This window comes from Lampris incognitus, chromosome 10 (genome assembly GCF_029633865.1).
Source record: "Lampris incognitus isolate fLamInc1 chromosome 10, fLamInc1.hap2, whole genome shotgun sequence".
NCBI lineage: Eukaryota > Metazoa > Chordata > Actinopteri > Lampriformes > Lampridae > Lampris > Lampris incognitus.
In genome coordinates, this window is record NC_079220.1 from 4,593,214 (window position 1) to 4,614,327 (window position 21,114).

At 49.7% G+C, this 21,114-nt stretch overlaps 1 protein-coding gene across 1 annotated transcript in view; it reads left to right on the top strand.

Annotated features, from left to right (window-relative positions):
• The window catches only part of cpt1a2b (carnitine palmitoyltransferase 1A2b), an 81,441-nt gene that overhangs the window by 12,302 nt on the left and 48,025 nt on the right, over positions 1-21,114 (top strand). Inside the window, exons 7-11 of the mRNA XM_056288639.1 lie at positions 253-360; positions 1,939-2,026; positions 8,533-8,728; positions 11,668-11,856; positions 16,668-16,773. Of these exons, the coding sequence (XP_056144614.1) occupies positions 253-360; positions 1,939-2,026; positions 8,533-8,728; positions 11,668-11,856; positions 16,668-16,773 (687 nt within the window). The remainder of the gene's footprint in view (positions 1-252; positions 361-1,938; positions 2,027-8,532; positions 8,729-11,667; positions 11,857-16,667; positions 16,774-21,114) is intronic.

A 21,114-nucleotide genomic window follows, 5' to 3' on the forward strand; every position in this document is an offset into this window, starting at 1 on the left:
CATCACATTTTCTGTTATCCATCACATTACCTATCATCTATCTATCCAGCATCAGAAAACCACAGTAAGTCAGATTTAGTTGTTTAGTGTTCGACTTTGTGTTACGACGCCTGTCAGACAATTTGGGAGTGACGGCAGCTTCCAGTTCTGTGTTATGTATTTTGGTGTGGGGGCGACGTTTCAGTTCACATTTGAATGAAGGACTGTACCACTTCTCTTCTCTCTCCGTCCATTTCCTTCTCTCTCCTCCAGGACTTTCTGTATGTGACCCCGACCCCGGTCCAGGCTGCCAGGGCGGGAAACACCATTACGGCGTTGCTGCTTTACCGACGCAAAGTCAACAGAGAGGAACTGAAGCCTGTAAGTTCGGGCCGGACTATAATGTGGATTTGGTGATCTGAGACCAGATGTGGTGTGGGATTGTGGTTGTGGTAAAATGGTGATATAACTTAAATGCTGGCATTTCCTGGTCTTACAGGCTGCATGACAGTAAAGCAACTGTTTTCTGAACTTATTCTGCAGCTTGGTCATCATATCCACATTACCTGCGTGTGAACATCTTATGAAAGCAACAGTAGTCACCCACGAAAATATCACCACACTATTGATCTTTAGGTATTCAGTCAAAAGCAGTGGCGGCTGGTGCTAAAAAACGTTTTGAGGGGGGCCCAATTTACCTTGGCACAGCACACCTGACAGCTGCTTTAATGTCCACACAGTCATAGAGTTATTAAGAAGGACCATGTAGCCTATAGATTTTATCAGGGTTCATTGGGTGGTGGATGATTGACAGTTGAGACGAGGCGTCGTGGTGGGTGTGAACATGATTGACAGCCACGAGAATTGTCCAATCACATTAGATCACAAAACATTAAAACAATACCAATTCACGGCCGATAAAAGTGGGCGTGTCTGGGGCGCACAGAACAGCGCCCCCTGGAAAACCTGAAGAAACCAATCAGACAGCAGCCTCAGGTCACCTGCTCGCCACAAGTTTGAGGGCTTACATAAGGTATGGTTTGGCCGGCGCCCCTCACCCAGGAAGTATATGTATTCAGACAGGAAGTATATGTATTCAGACAGGAAGTATATGTATTCAGACAGGAAGTATATGTATTCAGAGAGAAATCAACCGAGCACCATTTGAACCAATATTTAATGCTGCTGCCAGGCGCTCACAGACTGAACACACTTTTATTTCATCATTATTTTTATGATACAACTACATTATATTTAACATGTTTAAGATTTTCATCTCTTGATGGTCGAAGGGGGCGGCGCCCCAGCACCCTGTACTGGCCAGCCACCACCGGTCAAAAATATCCTGTTGTTGGCGTCCGGGTGGCTTTGCGGTCTATTCCGCTGCCTACCAGCACGGGGATCGCCAGTTCGAATCCCCGTGTTATCCCCGGCTTGGTCGGACGTCCCTACAGACACAATTGGCGGTGTCTGCGGGTGGGAAGCTGGATGTGGGTATGTGTGCTGGTCCGCTGCACTAGCGCCTCCTCTGGTCGGTTGGGGCACGTGTTCGGGGGGAGGGGGAACTGGGGGAATAGCGTGATCCTCCCACGTGCTACATCCCCCTGGTGAAACTCCTCACTGTCAGGTGAAAAGAAGCAGCTGGTGACTCCACATGTATGGCAGGAGACATGTGGTAGTCTGCAGCCCTCCCCGGATCAGCAGAGGGGGTGGAGCAACGACCGGGACGGCTCGGAAGAGGGGGGGTGAAAACTATGAGGAGATGGGTTGATGGTTAGGGGGCAGTGGTAGTGGTACAGTAGACCCATCTATGCATGTGTGTGTTTGTGTAGAGAAACGGGTATGAACAGTGGGTCCGCTCCGTAACCTGTGTTGTGGTGCTTTGTGTATGTGTCTTTGTGTTTATTTATTAGTGAGCGTTATATAAAGTTTCCTGTATGGGACGTCTCTCTCTCGCAGAGTCGCGTGCCTGGTACAGTCATCCCTCTGTGTGCTGCTCAGTGTGAGAGGATGTTCAACACCACACGCACACCAGGAGAAGAGACCGGTAAGCACACACACACACACACACACACACACAAAGGAAGTCAGATCAGACTCAGAATCATGTTTATTGGCCATGTAGGTTTGCACACACATGGAATGTGACTCCGGTTTCGTGGCTCTCTCAGTGTATTTAACATAGAATAACAACACTACAACACAACAATCTTCAGATATATACACAATGACTGACTTATACAGGTAAAATAAGAGGTGATAAGGTGCAGCGGTGCAGAGAATATATCAGAGATGCTGAAATAGACATTAGCAGCTTACTGACATACATGCCTGAGGTAGATGGACATGACAGAGTGTACCAGTATACGTATAATGTACAGTACAGTATATACAACATGTACAGTACAGTATATGCAACATGTACAGTACAGTATATACAACATGTACAGTACAGTATATACAACATGTACAGTACAGTGTATACAACATGTACAGTACAGTATATACAAAATGTACAGTATATACAACATGTACAGTACAGTATATACAACATGGTTGGATTTATTTGACAGTGTTAAGCGTTCATTTGAATGACAGCCCGTGGAAAGAAACTGTTTTTATATCTGGTCGTTTTGAGGTACAGTGCTCTGTAGCGCCTACTAGAGGGGAGGGGGTTGGAACAGGTAGTGACCAGGGTGTGATGGGTCTGCAGTGATGTTGCCTGCCCATTTCCTGACTCTGGAGATGTTTGAGTCCTGAATGGAGGGCAGGTTGACACCAGTGATTTTCTCTGCAGACCTAACTGTCCGTTGTAGTCTGTCCCTGTCCTGTTTGGTGGCCGATCCAAACCAGACAGTGATGGATGTGCAGAGGACAGACTGGATTATTGCAGTGTAAACCTGAATCAGCAGTTCCTGAGGCAGGTTGAACTTCCTGAGCTGGCGGAGAAAGTACATCCTCTGCTGGGCTTTTGTGATGATTGTCTATGTTGGATGCCCACCTTAGGTCTTGGGAGATTGTGGAGCCCAGAAATCTGTAGGTCTTCACCGTCGACACCGTGGTGCTGAGTATGGTGAGGGGGGGGCAGGCAGTGTTGGGGGTCTCCTGTTGAAGTCCACCGTCACCTCCGCTGTTTTGAGTGTGTTCAGCTCCAGGTTGTTATGGCCGCACCAGAGGGCCAGCTGATCAACTGCCCGTCTATATGCAGACTCTTCACCATCCCGGATAAGGCCAATGATGGTTGTGTGGTCCGCAGACTTCAGGAGTTTAACAGGCGGGTCACCTGAGGTGCAGTCATTTGTGTGCAGAGGGAGAAGAGTAGAGGGGAGAGTACACATCCCTGGGGGGCGCCGGTGCTGATTGTCCGGGTGATTTTCCCAGTCTCACCAGCTGCCTCCTGTCTGTCAGGAAGGTTTTAATCCACTGGCAGATGGGGGCTGGTACAGTGAGCCGGGTCAGTTTGGAGTGGAGGATATCTGGGACGATGGTGTTGAACGCTGAGCTAAAGTCCACAAACGGGACCCTGGCGCATGTCCCCGGAGAGTCGAGGTGTTGGAAGATGTGGTGCAATCCCACGTTGACTGCGTCCTGCACTGACCTGTTTGCTCGGTAGGCAGACTGCAGGGGGTCGAGCAGGGGGCCTGTGATTTCCTGCAGTCTGATGTTTGTTGTCCATATTTTTACTGTAGAATGAGTGGGTGGTGATGAGCCAGTACCGGTGGGGTAAATCCAAATCCTGATCTCGGCTAGGGCACCAAAAGGGCTCGAGCCAGCCCTGGCAATGACCAGACGCTGGTCGGCGAGGCTGGCAGGGTCCTTGAGTAGGATCAGGCGTTGGTCCCTCTGGGCAGGAGTGGCAATGAATCCAATACCAATCTACAACACTGAATTTACTCGGCTGAAATAATCTGAAGGTAATTTCATTGGCTGGGCGATAAAATTTCTAAAAATTATTACGTGCTAGGCTTGCTTGTGATGGAAAGAAACGATCAGAGCTTGGCTCACTCTCGGCCCACTCAGTTGGAAGGAGGTGCACAACTGAGGCGTGCTCAGAAAAAGAGAAAGAATGATAATAGTTGATATGCACACAACTCGGTGAGAGGAAAAATGAAAAATAAAACAAGCATAAGAGGGCCTGGCGGCCGGTCCAGGGTGTCTCCCCGCCTGCCGCCCAGTGACTGCTGGATAGGCTCCAGCATCCCGCGACCCGGTGTAGGATAGAAGAGAAGACTGGGGGAAAAAAAATCTTATAAATTGAGAAGAGTCATTTTGAAAGAAACGAAACAAAGAAAGCTAACGGCGGAAAAAGAAACGACTTTTTATCCATCCCTGCCCTGGACGTTTCACAGGCGGCATGGATGGCTTTAGCGTCCGATCCACCTCCTCGCTGATAGTCATTGCGTGATTTTTAGGAGCGAGGATTATTTAATGTACACTATGCGTGCGAGTACCACAAACGCAGCTTGACACCACGGTCAGTCGGTAGTGATCTGAGACATGGGGGGTATATTTACAGCATGTTGCCTAACACGCGGACACAACGTATGATTGGGCGTCCTGGTGGTGTAGCAGTCTATTCCGTTGGGGGTCGGTGGGTCGAATCCCCTTGTTACCTCCGGCTTGGTTGGGCGCTGTGTCTGCGGGGGGAAGCCGGATGTGGGTGGTGTATCTTGGTTGCTGCACTAGCGCCTCCTCTGGTCGTTCAGGGCGCCTGTGCGGCGGGGGGGTGGGGGGGTGGCGCGATCCTCCCACGCGCTACGTCCCCCTGGTGGAACTCCTCACTGTCAGGTGAAAAGAAGCGGCTGGCGACTCCACATGTATGGGAGGAGGCGTGTGGTAGTCTGCAGCCCTCCTCGGATCGGCAGAGGGGGTGGAGCAGCGGCTTGGGAAGGTGGGGTAATCGGCTCTGTGCATAACTGTAGTCCTGACTTCCGGTTTCTACTGCAGCAGCGGTCATACCAGTTTCCTGTTTGTTGCCTTGTGATACTGACAAAGGCGTATTTTTCACGATGCCTGCAAGGTTTACCATGGATAAATGTAAAACTGGGGAGAAGAAAGGGGGAAAATCCCCCAAAAAAGGGGGAAAAAAAGAACATATGGTTAAAGAGTAATTGTTCCTTCTCATTAAATGGTATCTATCTAAACTATCAAGGATGACGAGTTTCTATGCTATCAGTAGACGCACAGAAGTTAACTCACAACTCACTGACTATCATATGATGACAACATCAATAAAATAAAATTAAAGAAAATCATAAAATCAAATTATAAAACACGGTTAACAGCATATCGCTTGAACCGAGAGACCTAACCACATATGGCCACTAGATGGCAGTATGGTCACAGTGTAGAAATGCAGTTAAAATCTTAAATTAATATCTCAATCAATCAACCAATCAGACTTTATTTGTATAGCACTTTTCATGCAAACGAATGTAACACAAAGTTCTTCACACAATAAAACAATAAAATCTCCCCCCTCACAAAACAAAACCCCCCAAAAATCTCGAGTCATGGGAGTCAGATCACTGGTCATCAGCTTATTTTGGGAGTCACATCAGCTGGATTACTAGAGGGTTATCAATTCAGACATGTACCGAAACAAAGAGAGTTACACCGAAGGCCTGTAAGGAATGTTGGGGTTTACGAGGGGCACCAGCACTCATGAAGGCCCGGATGGGGGGGTTGGGGGTGTTTATGTGATTGTGTGTTTGCATGTGTGTGTGAGAGAGAGAGAGAATGAATGAGGTTTGAATTGTAAAATTCAAATTTTCCTGGGTCGACGCAATGGCGCAGTGGTTAGCGCGGTCGCCTCACAGCAAGAAGGTTCTGGGTTCGAGCCCCGGGGTAGTCCATCCTCGGGGGGTCGTCCGTGGAGTTTGCATGTTCTCCCCGTGTCCGCGTGGGTTTCCTCCGGGGGCTCCGGTTTCCTCCCGCAGTCCAAAGACGTGTAGGTCAGCTGAATCGATTAACCCTTCCTGCTGTAATCAACAGCGAGGATAACCTGAAAGGTGGTTAATTGGTCCCGTGTCCTGTTTTAGATCTGATAACCAAGTCAAGCAGAAAGTCTCCCATGAGAATTTACCATCTGGTTGACGTCAATATGTGAGGGGGGGGGGGGTCGCTGTGCAGACTTGCCTAATAGTTGGAAAGCTCCTCATCTCTGGTGATTCCCTGAGGGCGAGAGATAAAGAGAGGGAGTCAGTCCTCGCATCCAGATCTAGGGTCACTGCGCCCCTTTTCAACCCTTCGTTGATTTTTCTGTCTTTCTTTTTTAATTAGTTTAAAATGCAGTTACAGTGGTGCTTGAAAGTTTGTGAGCCCTTTAGAATTTTCTGTATTTCTGCATAAATATGACCTGAGACATCAACAGATTTTCACACAAGTCCTAAAAGTAGATAAACAGAACCCAGTTAAACAAACGAAACGAAAGTATTATACTTGGTCATTTATTTATCGAGGGAAATGATCCAATATTACATATCTGTGAGTGGCAAAAGTACGTGAACCTTTGCTTTCAGTATCTGGTGTGACCCCCCCCCCCCCCTTGTGCAGCAATAACTGCAACTAAGCGTTTCTGGTAACTGTTGATCAGTCCTGCACATCAGCTTGGAGGAGTTTCAGCCCATTCCTCTGTACAGAACAGCTTCAACTTTGGGGTGCTGGTGGGTTTCCTCACATGATCGGCTCACTTCAGGTCCTTCCACAACATTTGGGTTGGATGAAGGTCAGGACTTGGACTTGGCCGTTCCAAAACATGAACTTATTCTTCTTTAACCGTTCTTTGGTAGAACGACTTGTGTGCTTAGGGTTGTCGTCTTGCAGCATGACCCGCGTTCTCTTGAGGTTCAGTTCACGGACAGATGTCCTGACGTTTTCCTGAAGAATTCGCTGGTGTAATTCAGAATTCATTGTTCCATCAATGATGGCAAGCCGTCCTGGCCCAGATGCAGCAAAACAGGCCCAAACCATGATACCACCACCACCATGTTTCACAGATGGGGTAAGGTTCTTATGCTGGAATGCAGTGTTTTCCTTTCTCTAAACATAACGCTTCTCATTTAAACCACAAAGTTCTACTTTGGTCTCATCCCTCCACAAAACATTTTTCCAGTAGCCTTCTGGCTTGTCCACGTGATCTTTAGCAAACTGCAGATAGGCAGCGATCTTCATTTTGGAGAGCAGTGGCTTTCTCCTTGCAGCCCTGCCATGCACACCATTGTTGTTCAGTGTTCTCCTGATGGTGGACTCGTGAACATTAGCCGACGTGAGAGAGGCCTTTAGCTGCTTAGAAGCTACCCAGGGTTCCTCTGTGACCTGGCCTTGCTCTTGGAGTGATCTTTGATGGTCGACCACTCCTGGGGAGGGTAACGATGGTCTCCTCCATTTGTACACAGTCTGTCTGGCTGTGGACTGGTGGAGTCCAAACCCTTTAGAGATGGTTTTGTAACCTTTTCCAGCCTGATGAGCACCAACAAGGCTTTTTCTGAGGTCCTCAGAAATCTCCTTTGTTCCTGCCATGACGCACTTCCACAAACACGTGTTGTGAAGACCAGCCTTCGTTAGATCCCTGTTCTTTAATTAAAACAGGGCACCCACTCACACCTGCTTGTCATCCCATTGACTGAAAACACCTGACTCTAATTTCACCTTCAAATTAACTGCTAATCCTAGAGGTTTACATACTTTTGCCACTCACAGATATGTAGTATTGGATCATTTTCCTCAATAAATACATGACCAAGTGTAACATTTTTGCATATTTGTTTAACTGGGTTCTCTTTATCTACTGTTAGGACTTGTGTGAAAATCTGTTGACGTTTTAGGTCATATTTATTCAGAAATATAGAACATTCTAAAGGGTTCACAAACTTCCAAGCACCACTGTAAATTAGTTGGACGTCCGGATGGTGTGACGGTCTATTCCGTTGCCCACCAACACAGGAACCGCCGGTTCGAATCCCCGTGTTACCTCCGGCTTGGTCGGGCGTCCCTGCAGACACAGTTGGCCGTGTCTGCGGGTGGGAAGCTGGATGTGGGTATGTGTCCTGGTCACTGCAATAGCGCCTCCTCTGGTCGGTCGGGGCACCTGTTCGGGGTGGGAGGACTGGGGGAATAGGGTGATCTTCCCACGCGCTATGTCCCCCCTGGTGAAACTCCTCACTGTCAGGTGAAAAGAAGCGGCTGGTGACTCCACATGTATCGGAGGAGACGTGGTAGTCTGGAGCCCTCCCCGGATCGGCAGAGGGGGAGGAGCAGCGACCAGGACGGCTCGGAAGAGTCGGGTAATTGGCCAAGTACAACGGGGAGAAAAAGGGAGGAAAACAAATAAATAAATAAAGTTGATATGGTTGAAATAGATTAAACATTGCCAGCACAGATGAGCAGGATAAGAAACTACATATTAGCTGTTGGACTGGGGGATTTCTCTCTGTCTTACTACCTCTGTGTCTCTCTACCTCTTGCTCCATCTCTCTCTGTCTTGTGCCCCCCCCACCCCCCCCATTTCTTTTTCTTTCCCTCCCTTCAATTTCTGTGGCTGTCTCTCCCTAGACATGCTGCAGCACTGGCAGGACAGCGAGTTTGTGGCGGTGTACCACCGGGGGCGCTATTTCCGTCTGTGGGTGTACAGGGCAGGCCGGCTCCTGTGTCCAAGAGAGCTTGAGTACCAGATCCAGAGGATCCTGGATGACCCTTCACCTCCACAAACTGGAGAAGACAAATTGGGGGCTCTCACTGCTGGAGAAAGGTACAGTCAGGTGTGGTTTATTGTTGCCTGCCAGGAGGGAGCCTGGGGGGGGATGTTGTGTTTGATTGTGTGTGTGTGTGTCTGTGTGTGTGTGTGTGTGTGTGTGTCTGTGTGTGTGTGTGTTTTAGCTCCTACGCCCCTACAAGATAGTCAGAGTAAGCCTCTGTAAGGATTTATAGAGAGGTGGATGCAGGGATTGACAGTGTTTTGGTGGACTGCTTACTGTGCAAGATCACTGTGTGTGGCTGTGACACCAACTGGGATTTCAAGCCAGTAGGTCATTGTTACTGCTGTATCCTTTCACAGCCACTAGGTGGCACCAGAGCTTGAAATCAAAACCACAGCACGTTCAACCCTTATGTAATAATACCCTGGCTCAATGTGAGGGCACCGCTTTCATCAGTAGCAGGAAGCGCCAGGCTGAGAAGTGTAGCTGCTTGGGACATGAGAGTAGATTCATATTTAGTACTAGACATTTTAAACCGTCGGTGGAAAACATCTGATAGATTATTTTATTTTGTTGCACCTAACGTCATTTAAACTTGATCTCAGTAAAGCTCATCCTTCAGGAGTGCATCGCGTCTGAAATTATTAACAGTCGCTAGGAGATTCAGCTTTTACCAGGTCAGCTAAGCAGTATACCCTGAACGTGTGCGTGGGCTTCCTGTGTCCACGGTACCGCCTCCTGTCCGAGGACGTTCCACGGTACCGCCTCCTGTCTGAGGACGGTCCACGGTACCGCCTCCTGTCTGAGGACGGTCCACGGTACCGCCTCCTGTCTGAGGACGTTCCACGGTACCGCCTCCTGTCTGAGGACGGTCCAGGGGTACCGCCTCCTGTCTGAGGACGGTCCACGGTACCGCCTCCTGTCTGAGGACGTTCCACGGTACCGCCTCCTGTCCGAGGACGTTCCAGGGGTACCGCCTCCTGTCCGAGGACGTTCCACGGTACCGCCTCCTGTCCGAGGACGTTCCATGGTACTGCCTCCTGTCCGAAGACGTTCCAGGGGTACTGCCTCCTGTCTGAGGACGTTCCACGGTACCGCCTCCTGTCTGAGGACGGTCCACGGTACCGCCTCCTGTCTGAGGACGTTCCACGGTACTGCCTCCTGTCTGAGGACGTTCCACGGTACCGCCTCCTGTCTGAGGACGGTCCAGGGGTACTGCCTCCTGTCTGAGGACGTTCCACGGTACCGCCTCCTGTCCGGGGACGTTCCACGGTACCGCCTCCTGTCTGAGGACGTTCCAGGGGTACCGTCTCCTGTCTGAGGACGTTCCACGGTACCGCCTCCTGTCCGGGGACGTTCCAGGGGTACCGCCTCCTGTCTGAGGACGTTCCAGGGGTACCGTCTCCTGTCTGAGGACGTTCCACGGTACCGCCTCCTGTCCGAGGACGTTCCACGGCACCGCCTCCTGTCCGAGGACGTTCCACGGTACCGCCTCCTGTCCGAGGACGTTCCACGGTACCGCCTCCTGTCTGAGGACGTTCCAGGGCTACCGCCTCCTGTCTGAGGACGTTCCACGGTACCGCCTCCTGTCTGAGGACGTTCCACGGTACCGCCTCCTGTCTGAGGACGTTCCAGGGGTACCGCCTCCTGTCTGAGGACGTTCCAGGGGTACCGCCTCCTGTCCGAGGACGTTCCACGGTACCGCCTCCTGTCCGAGGACGTTCCACGGTACCGCCTCCTGTCCGAGGACGTTCCACGGCACCGCCTCCTGTCCGAGGACGTTCCACGGTACCGCCTCCTGTCCGAGGACGTTCCACGGTACCGCCTCCTGTCTGAGGACGTTCCACGGTACCGCCTCCTGTCCGAGGACGTTCCACGGTACCGCCTCCTGTCTGAGGACGTTCCACGGTACCGCCTCGCCGAGCCATAATAATCTAAAGGGACTTTCCTGCCCCTTCATAATATCTATGCTGCTTCTGCCGTCGCTCATGTCTGTTCTGTCCCACCGACATTTTTCATCCACTATCAGACTATATATATATTTTTATATATATTTCAGATATTATTTTTTCCATCTTTCTATTTGTATTTAAATGTATTTATTCCCTTATATGGCTTTTGCATTCTAAAAACACAGTCGAGGCTAGGCGAGTCCGCCGCCAGACCGCCCCCGGTGTTATCGGAACTGCCAGTCTGCACGGGCTAGCAGTTAGCTTAGCCTGGCCCGCTTCCACGCCCTGTCTGTGTTCATGTGAAGCACCTTGAACAGCCTCGTTACTGAACTCCACCCATCCATTATCCGAACCGCTTATCCTACTCTCAGGGTCGCGGCGATGCTGGAGCCTATCCCAGCAGTCGTCGGGCGGCAGGTGGGGAGACGCCCTGGACGAGCTGCCAGACTATCACACACACACACACATTTAGTCCTAAGGGCAGTTTAGTACGGCCGATTCACCTGACCTACACGTCTTTGGACTGTGGGAGGAAACCGGAGCCCCCGGAGGAAACCCATGCCGACACGGGGAGAACATGCAAACTCCACACAGAGGACAACCCGGGCCGACCCCCGAGGTTGGGCTACCCCGGGGCTCGAACCCAGGACCTTCTTGCTGTGAGGCGAGCCCGCTAACCACTGCGCCACCCTGTTGCTGAAATGTGCTACATGGAGAAATTTGCCTTTGTCCTTTGGATGTGACTTTCGACTGAATTGTTACCTCTGCTTATATAATGAAAACGCCACCTTGAAGTAAGTCATAATACCATTGTGTGGCTTATCCGCAGAGATGAGAGGGTCTGGTGGGCGGTGGCAGTTGTACATGTTAGAACAGCTCTTCTCGATGTCTCAGCTTCATCTTGTATCACATCTACAAGTCATGGGCGTGATGCGGTGTGTGTGTGTGGTTTGTAACCGTTATAACGAGGAATGTCCGTTTCTGCTAACAAGGTGTGGGTCTTTATCATGTCGGGTGTGTTCGTGTGTTCCCCGTACCAGGATACCGTGGTCTCACATGAGGAGGCAGTACTTCAGCTCCGGGGTTAACAAGCGCTCGCTGGACGCTATTGAGAGGGCCGCCTTTTTCATTACCCTGGACGACGAGGAGCAAGGCATGATGGGAGAGGACCCAGCCGGAAACCTGGACCGCTACGCCAAGTCCCTGCTCCATGGGAAATGCTACGACAGGTGAGGGGGTTAACAAAATAGGGGGCCAGATGAACAAAACATCGTGTCTCTTGGCAGCGTGCCTTCTGTCTCAGTGGAAACAGGACGTCCATGTCCGGACATGACCCGTGGTACTGGTCTTATCTATAGGCCCGGTACCAAATACTTGGCATGGTTTTGCTCATCAGGACCCATCAGCACACAGGTTAGAGACTTGTGTTAGATGTAATGTTAATCTTAGACTGAAATTGAAAAACCAATATTTTCTAAAATCACCTATTACGGGCATCCAGGTGGCGTGGCGGTCTATTCCGTTGTCTACCAACACAGAGATCGCCGATTCGAATCCCCGTGTTACTTCCAGCTTGGTCGGGCGTCCCTATGGACACAAATGGCCGTGTCTGCGGGTGGGAAGCCGGACGTGGGTATGTGTCCGGGTCACTGCACTAGTGCCTCCGCTGGTCGGTCGGGGCACCTGTTCGGGGGGGGGGGACTGGGGGGAATAGCGGGATCCTCCCACGCGCTACGCCCCCCTGGTGAAACTCCTCACTGTCAGGTGAAAAGAAGCAGCTGGCGACTCCACATGTATGGGAGGAGGCATGTGGTGGTCTGCAGCCCTCCCCGGATCGGCAGAGGGGGTGGAGCAGAGACCGGGACAGCTCGGAAGAGTGGGGTAATTGGCCGGGTACAATTGGGGAGAAAAAGGGAAGAAATTCCAATAAGTAAATAAATAAAATCACGTATTACTTAAACCTTGATGTATTTTGCACATCGTCTTTATACTGGATTTTATTTTATTTTATTTTTTTAGAGGATGGAATTCATTTCTTCTATTTGTCTCTTTCTATGAGAGCTTCCCTTACTTCAGCTGCTTCAGCTACTGTATGATGTCATCAGACACTCATTTCCATACAGCCAATCAGCTGAAACCACGAAGCCCCGCCCAGCCTTAATGCCAACGCTTCTCGTACCTGTCAATCAAAGGTCAGCTCATGAATATTAATGAGGACAATACCGCTCCCTCACAGTTCTCGAGACAACAGAAATGGATGAAGGCATACAGAGGCAAAATATTAGTCATTTAGGAAAAAAAAGGTTGCTGAATATCTTGTTTCGATGCGTTCAAGATTTTTGACGTTAAAAGTTTCGGCCTGTATCGGCTACACGTGGAAAAACTACCAGGAACCGCGGCTGGAGATGCTGTCCCTGTTTGGCTGGAGGTCAAGTCTCTTTGCCTTCCGTCTCGTCTGAACTGCTGAGTCTTTTTGTGGCGAACGGGGAAGTGTCCGACACGTTTCACTTCCCTCTTTCCAAACACAAAAAGGCTGTGTTAAGGAAAGGGCTTTGATAAAACACTCCCCCAGATATTTTCCCAGGACGTCCTCTATTCTAGTACTTCTTCTGTGGCTTCTCTTTGTTCCTCTGTTGTCACCAATCTCGGTTGTCTACATATTGGTATGACACCAAGTGTTAGATATCTGAAAAAGGGTATTCAGGCTGCAAACTCGCCCCATGAATGTTCATATTCGTCTGACATCCCAAAAAGAACACACACACTCATACTTGAATGTTTAGGTGTGTATTCTTTATATCTGAAAACCTCTGAAGTCTTGCTGAAACATAAACAGCAGGTCTAAGAAAAGTGAAGGGGAAGGGCGTCCGGGTGGCGTGGCGGTCTATTCTGTCGTCCACCAACACGGGGATCGCCAGCTCGAATCCCCGCGTTACCTCCGCCTTGGTCGGGCGTAATTGTGTCTGCGGGTGGGAAGCCAGATGTGGGTATGTGTTCTGGTCTCTGCACTAGCGCCTCCTGTGGTCAGTCAGGGCGCCTGTAATGGGGGAACTGGGGGGAATAGCGTGGTCCTCCCACGCGCTACGTCCCCCTGGTGAAACTCCTCACTGTCAGGTGAAAAGAAGCGGCTGGCGACTCCACATGTATGGGAGGAGGCATGTGGTGGTCTGCAGCCCTCCCCGGATCAGCAGAGGGGGTGGAGCAGAGACCGGGACAGCTCAGAAGAGTGGGGTTATTGGCCAATTACAATTAGGGAGAAAAAGGGTTGAACCCCCCCCCCCCCAAAAAAAAAAAGTGAAGGGGAGGAAAACAAATGCTCCCTGTAATTTCTATGACCTTGCCTTCAAGTTAAAGTATAAATGAGGTATTCAGGTGTTGGCAGTAATCTGTTACGTTTGACAGGTCAAACGCACAAAAATTGGCATATTTTCCCCATCTTATTGTCGTTCAGTTTCACTTTTGTGTTGCTAAAACTGAAGAAGTGTGGAGGTTTTTGCCCTGTAGACCGTTAAGTGTCGCCGATGGACGCTCGGCGGTGGGCTTCACTTAAGGAGGGAAGTGGACGACGTCTAACGAAGTCAAAGAGGGAGGATAAAATGAAATACTCGTCTCTGTCCATTAACTTCCCTGCTTCAACGTCCTGTGCTCTCTCTCTCTCCAGCTCCCCTCCTTTTCTAGCGGGGTCAACTGTGTCCATCGGCTTCTGCCTTGAAGCCTTTTTCATCCACAGGCCAGCCGGTGTATGACACAGGCTGCTTGTGACTATTCATACCAAACTATGGTCACGGGGTGGATACAAGGCCGCTGCCGTTCACACAACACCACGACTTTAGTTCCACGTACTACCAGTTATGTGGTGAATGAAAAGACGGCGAAACTGTGATCGTCAGTCCATCACCGGTCATCATCATTCGTACCAATGTGAGCAGTATTTTCAGAAAAGCATTATTTTATGTAGGGCCTTTCCCATGGAAATATACTTACTTTGATGTATACTATGGATTCACGGGAAGAAGACGCATGTCATGTCTAAAACAGGTGGCTAAACTAGTCTGCAAATAAAAAAGAAGTTAAACTTGGTTTTAGGTGGGCCCCGTCTTTTCACGTATCATACAGTGGAACCCTCCGTGCATTGTGAGGAGTATCTGTGGCCTTTAGCGCCTCCCTTGGCCAGCTTATTATTCCAGCTGGGTATCTAATGACTGGTAGGGCATACGTGTTGATGGCTTGGATCTTGTTCTTCCTATTGAGCTGGCTCCTCGGGACCCGCCTCACTCTCTGGAGGTATTTGGCTATAGCTGACCTCCTTGCTGCCTCCTCGTGGTTTCCATTTGCCTGTGGAATACCCAGGTACTTGTAACTGTCCTGTATGTCTGTTATCCTGCCATCTGGTAATCCAACCCCTTCAGTGCTCGCCACCTTTCCTCTTTTTGCCACCATTCAACCGCACCTGTCACGTGCGAAATGACATCCCGACGTCATTGCTGTAGATCCTGATCAGGTGGAGCAGCAAGTCGATGTGTCGCTCATTCCTGACATACAGCTTGATGTCATCCATGTATAGGAGGTGGCTGATGGTAACTCCACTTCTGAACCTGTATCCATGTCCACTCTTTGTGATGATCTGACTGAAGGGGTTCAGGCCTATGCAGAACAGCAGCAGGGTAGTGCATCACCTTGGGATATGCCACGTTTGATGGTTACCTGTACAGTTGTCTTTGCGTTGGCCTGTAGTGTTGGATGTTAGTGTCCCGTTGCTTTGTTTAGTGCCAAGCCCTCCAGTAACCATGTGCGGGGCATTGAATCGTAGGCTTTCTTGTAGTCAATCCAGGCTGTGCTCAGGTTGGTCTGTCTGGTCTTAGAGTCTTGGGCGACTTCTCTATCAACCGGTAGCTAATGCTTTGACCGTCTGATGTTGTTCCAATTTCCTTTCTGAATTTTGCTCTAGTATTGACTCATGTGCCCATTGAACTTAGCTGCTATGATGCCTGACAGGATCTTCCATGTTGTGGAGAGGCAGGTTATCGGCCGGTAGTTTGAGGGTGTTGTACCCTTGTGGAGATCCTTCATGATCAGTATTGTTCTCCTCTGCGTTAGCTGGTCAGGGTGAGACCCTGGTGTTAGCAGCTGGTTCATCTGTGTTGCCAGGCATTCATGGAGTGCCGTTAACTTCTTCAACCAGTAGGCGTGAATCATGTCAGGGACTGGTGCAGTCCCACTCCTCATGTTTGAGACTCGTCGTTGGATGTCACCCCCTGTGATGATAACTGGTTCTTGTTCTATTCATATATATATATATATACTAGAAGAGCCCCGCTACAATGTAGTGGTTTGGTTCTCCACCCGTCTAAATCTCCCTCCTCTTCATCCTGCCAGCTAACCGCCTTCCCCCTGCCCCTAGACCCCCCCACTCCAACTCCCTCCCCCCAAATGCTCAGAATCATCTGAAATGCCGAGAAAAGTGGTTTTTAGCCATTTTTAGAAAATGCATATTTTGCATAATTATGCATAATTATTATAATTATTTTAATTTTCTGCTATTTTTCTGGTCCTCTCTGGAACAATACCTACCACCTCCAAAAAAATTAGGATCATAAGTGCATTTTTGCAAAAATGCATATTTTGCATAATGCCAAAACATTTCTAAGTCCCAGAATTTTTTTTTTATATAGGTGAAAAAATTAAAGATGCTCAGAATCATCTGAAATGCCGAGAAAAGTGGGTTTTTAGCCATTTTTAGAAAAATGCATGTTTTGCATATTTATGCACAATTATGCATAATTTTAATTTTCTGCTATTTTTTTATAGGTGCCCCTGATCCTCCCCAATAACCTCCAAAAAGAATCAAGGCCCCAAGTGCTTTAGTTTGGCCGTTTATAGACTCTCACACAGACACACTCCACACACCAGACACACATTGTGAAAATACGGGAGTAGATATATCGCGCTCTACAACGCAGGAAATTAACTCTTAACTTTAAAGGGTTTTAAAGGATTTCTCTTTACCCCCACTTTGACCCTCTCATTTTGTCTCTGTCAGGTGGTTTGATAAATCATTTTCCATCGTGATCTACAAGAACGGCAAGAATGGACTCAACGCAGAGCACTCCTGGGCTGACGCTCCCACAGTCGCCCATCTCTGGGAGGTACGTGTACATTTTTGCATGTGTGTGGGTTTTTTTTTTTTTCCTCCACTGCTTCAAGTTTGTGCGTGTGTGACCATAAATTATGCGGCGGCGCCAGCCTCCCGCCTGAAAACCAAAGCCAGAGCCTATCCCAAGATATGAGCAGAAACAGGGTTGGATGTGTAAATAGTGGTTGTCATGGTTATCCTGACTTCTGCCGCTGCTGTGTTACCTGCTACTACAGCTAGCTACCACTAGACTTCATAATTCCATTATAATTGTGTCAAGTGTTGTATTGTGTACATTGTGTAAACGCAACCTCCATTGCACGTTGTCCGTCTTGGGAGAGAGATCCCTCCCTCCTCTGTTGCTCTCCCCGAGCTTTCTCCCTATTTTTTCTCCATGTTAAAGGGTTTGCTTTTTCGGGAGTTGTTCCTTATCCAGTGTGAAGGTCTAAAGGACAGGATGTTGTGTTGCTGTAAAGCCGCTTGAGACAAATTTGCAATTTGTGATATTGGGCTATACAAATAAAATTGCCTTGACTTGACTAGAGCACTCGTTCCTCACCCGTGTCCTAGCCACAGATACATCTGGCGCTGTGCTAAATCAGCGGGGCAGTGTGTTTAGTGCTGCTACGGCAGATGGTCATAACATCGGATCTGTCTCGGAATTCATTTACTTGGGAAGCAACATCAAATCCACCAAAAGAGCTGTGCGGCTTCGAATTGGAAAGGCTTGGGGTGCCGTTGAGGGACTTAACGTCATCAGTCCACGTTACCAGACAAACCGAAGTGGGGATTTTTTCGAGCGACAGTCGAGTCCGTTCTCACTTATGGAGCATCTTCTTGGACCCTCACTAAACCGCTTGAATCCAAACCCGATGGGGCTTTCACCAGAATGCTGCGTGCTGCACTAAGTGTATCCTGGAAGAAGCACCCTACGAAAAATTGTCTTTGTGGTAACATACCCGCCATCTCAAACACTGTCCGAGAACGAAGGGTTCGATTTGCTGATCATTGCTGGAGGAGCAAGGAAGAACTTGCAAGCGACACTCTGCTTTGGTCGCCCGGACGTGGAAAGACCTGCAAGAAATTACATCAATCAACTTGTCGACGATACAGGATGTCCTTCTGAGGATCTTCCAACTGCTGTGCAGGATAGAGACGGGTGGCGTGAGAGGGTCGGATCTATCCGAGGATACTCGACCTGATGATGATGATGATGATGGCAGGAGGGACAGCTTCTGCCAAAACGAGCTCTTCTTCCTCTCAGAGTCCTGCGTCTGTGGCCTGACGACAGTTGTGTGAAATATGGATTGATCAGTACAATTCACCGTTGTGGGTGCGAGGTGTGTGACGGCTCTGTCGTTCATGAGTGAGAGGTCGTGGAAGGGGAGCGGATGATCTTGGAGGATTTTTAAACTCCGAGTTGGAACATTTAATTGCCACTAGATTTCCTTGTTTTGGTTTTTAACCTCCATTACGTCTTCTCATTGCCGCCACACGTTATTCTGATGGCATCCAGACACAGATGAACGAATTTTATTTCCATCATAAGTTTTCATTGTAGTATTTCAGCAGATTTGTGTGTGTTTTTGTATTGTCTATGTTCTCTCTCTCTCTCTCACTCTCTCTCTCTTGCTCTCTCTCTCTCTCTCTCTCTTGCTCTCTCTCTCTCTCTCTCTCTCTCTCTCTCTCTCTCGCTCTCTCTCTCTCTCTCTCTCTCGCTCTCTCTCTCTCTCTCTCTCTCTCGCTCTTGCTCTCTCTCTCTCTCTCTCTCTCTCTCTCTCTCTCTCTGAGTGCATGCTGGGAGTTTGGTGGTGGAGAGTGTGGTGAGTTTGGCTGAGAGTTTGACTCCCCTCCCCCCTTTTCTCCCCAATTGTACTCGGCCAATTACCCCATTCTTCCGAGCCGTCCCGATCTCTGCTCCACCCCCTCTGCCAATCCAGGGAGGGCTGCAGACTACCACATGCCTCCTCCCATACACGTGGAGTCACCAGCCGCTTCTTTTCACCTGACAGTGAGGAATTTCGCCAGGAGGATGTAGTGCATGGGAGGATCACGCTGCCCCCCCCCCGTTCCCCCTCCTCCCCGAACAGGCACCCGACTGACCAGAGGAGGCACTAGTGCAGCGACCAGGACACATACCCACATATGGGGGGTATGTGACCCACCCGCAGGCATGGCATTGTGGCTGTAGGGACACCCGACCAAGCCGGAGGTGATATGGGGATTTGAACCGGCGATCCCCGTGATAGAAGGCAATGGAATAGACCGCTACGCTACCTGGACGCCCACACAGAGAGAGTCTGACTTCTCCTTAATTTCTCTTTTTTCCCTACTTAGTGTAGTTTTGTTTGTGTTCAGGGGTGGTGTTTGGCGGAAAGTAAACCATGATTCTTGTTGGGCATGCCGTCCTTTGAGATGCCGTCCCTGTCTTTGAGCCATGTGGTGAGGGGTCGTACCGTGGCCCAGTACCACGGTGGAGCGGGTGCTGTTGGTGGTAGGAGAACAGGTGGGGCATGGAAACATCTCATATGCCTCACATAGGAATAAAGTGGCGGTTGTATCTATGAAGGAACAGGGGTTTGTCAACCAGCTCATAGAAAACGGCTTGCTCGTAAATGATGAGTTTACACTAGTTTCCCCGCTGGCGGTGCCTTCCACCCGGATCACCGTGTCCGGAGTCCCTCCTCTTATTTCCAGCGAGGCGCTGGCGCAAGAACTGACGCGCTGTGCAAGGTTTGCGAGTGGATTCCGGATGGTGAGTCTGGTCTGTAAGGACGCCAACTGAAGCATGTTCAGTCTCTGAGGAGACAAGTGTTCATGTATTTGGACTCTCCGACCCAAACCCTGGATGTCTCTTTCCGTGTTGGGCATGAAGAGGATTTTACATGGTGTAGCTCCGGGGGGGTATCACTTGTTTTGAGTGTGGAGATGTGGGTCACGAACAGATTGCTTGTCCCCACAGACAGCATGCAGCAGGGCCCACTGCAGCCGATGTGGCTGCCAGCGGGGAGGGGAGCAGCGGGCGCTTCCCAAGGCCTGCTCCTCCTGTACGGAGTAAGGCTGGAACAGAGATGCTCATGAGTCATTTTTTGCAAGTCCAAGTCCAAGTCTGAAGTTTCTTATGCTTGGAATGAGCGTTCTATCAACTGCTGCATGCCATCGGTCTGCTTTGAACACTGCATTGCTATATCTAAGGAATTCAAAGCATGTACTACATTATCATCACTCTGTTAACATACAGTGTCAGCACTGATTAGTTGTTCGGTATATTCATTCATTCCTTCATTCATCTTCACCTGCTTCTCCGGGGTCGGGTCGCGGTGGCAGCAAGCTAAGTAGGGCGCTCCAGATGTCCCTCTCCCCAGCAACGCCCTCCAGCTCCTCCTGGGGGATCCTGTAGTGGATTTTGTTATCCTTTTAATGGGCTCTTGCCCCAGCAACCCCTGGGAAGAATAATCATCGGACAGATATTGGAGCAAACAGAGAATCTTTAATGCATCTGCAGATGGAGAGTCATATAGTCACAGAGGTCAGTCTGTGAGGATATGCTCTAACTTGAGCTGGAGGCAGTGGGTTTTTATAGAGCAGTCCGTCGCGTCATACCCTACGTTTCCTGCATTAACCAAGGTGTTGTCTTACAACGGAATGCAGGAAAACATCTATGTTAATCATGTCCTGTGTCCGGTGTGTGTCTGTGGGTCCGTTACCCTTATCTTTGCTGTCCCAGGCCGGAGAGGCCCTCATGGTTTAGTGGCCATGTGTGTCCGCAGTGTGTGGGAGTTAGTGGCCATGTGTGTGTGTCTGCAGTGAGTGAGAAGTTTCATACACACAGAGAAGTGGAAAGCTACAGAGTACATACGGAGTGCACATGGAGTACAATTTGTACTCCACAATCCCAAGGCTTTCCCAGGCCAGATTGGACATGGAGTCCACCAAGAGGAAGGTGCCCAGGAGGCATCCTAATCAGATGCCCAAACTACCTCAATTGGCTCCTTTGAATGCGAAGAAGCAGCGGCTCTACTCCAAGCTCCCTCCGGATGTCCGAGCTCCTCACCCTATCTCTAAGGCTGAGCCCAGACACCCTACGGAGGAAACTCATTTCAGTCGCTTGTATCCGCGATCTCCCCCTTTCGGTCACTACCCAAAGCTCACGACCATAGGTGAGGGTTGGAACCAAGATGACTGGTATATTAAGAGCTTTGCCTTCCGGATCAGCTCCCTCTTCACCACGACGGTCCAGTACAACATCCACATCACTGCTGATGCTGCACCAATCCGCCTGTCAATCTCCCGCTCCATCCTACCCTCACACGTGAACAAGACCTCGAGATACTTGAAGTCCTTCACTTGTTTG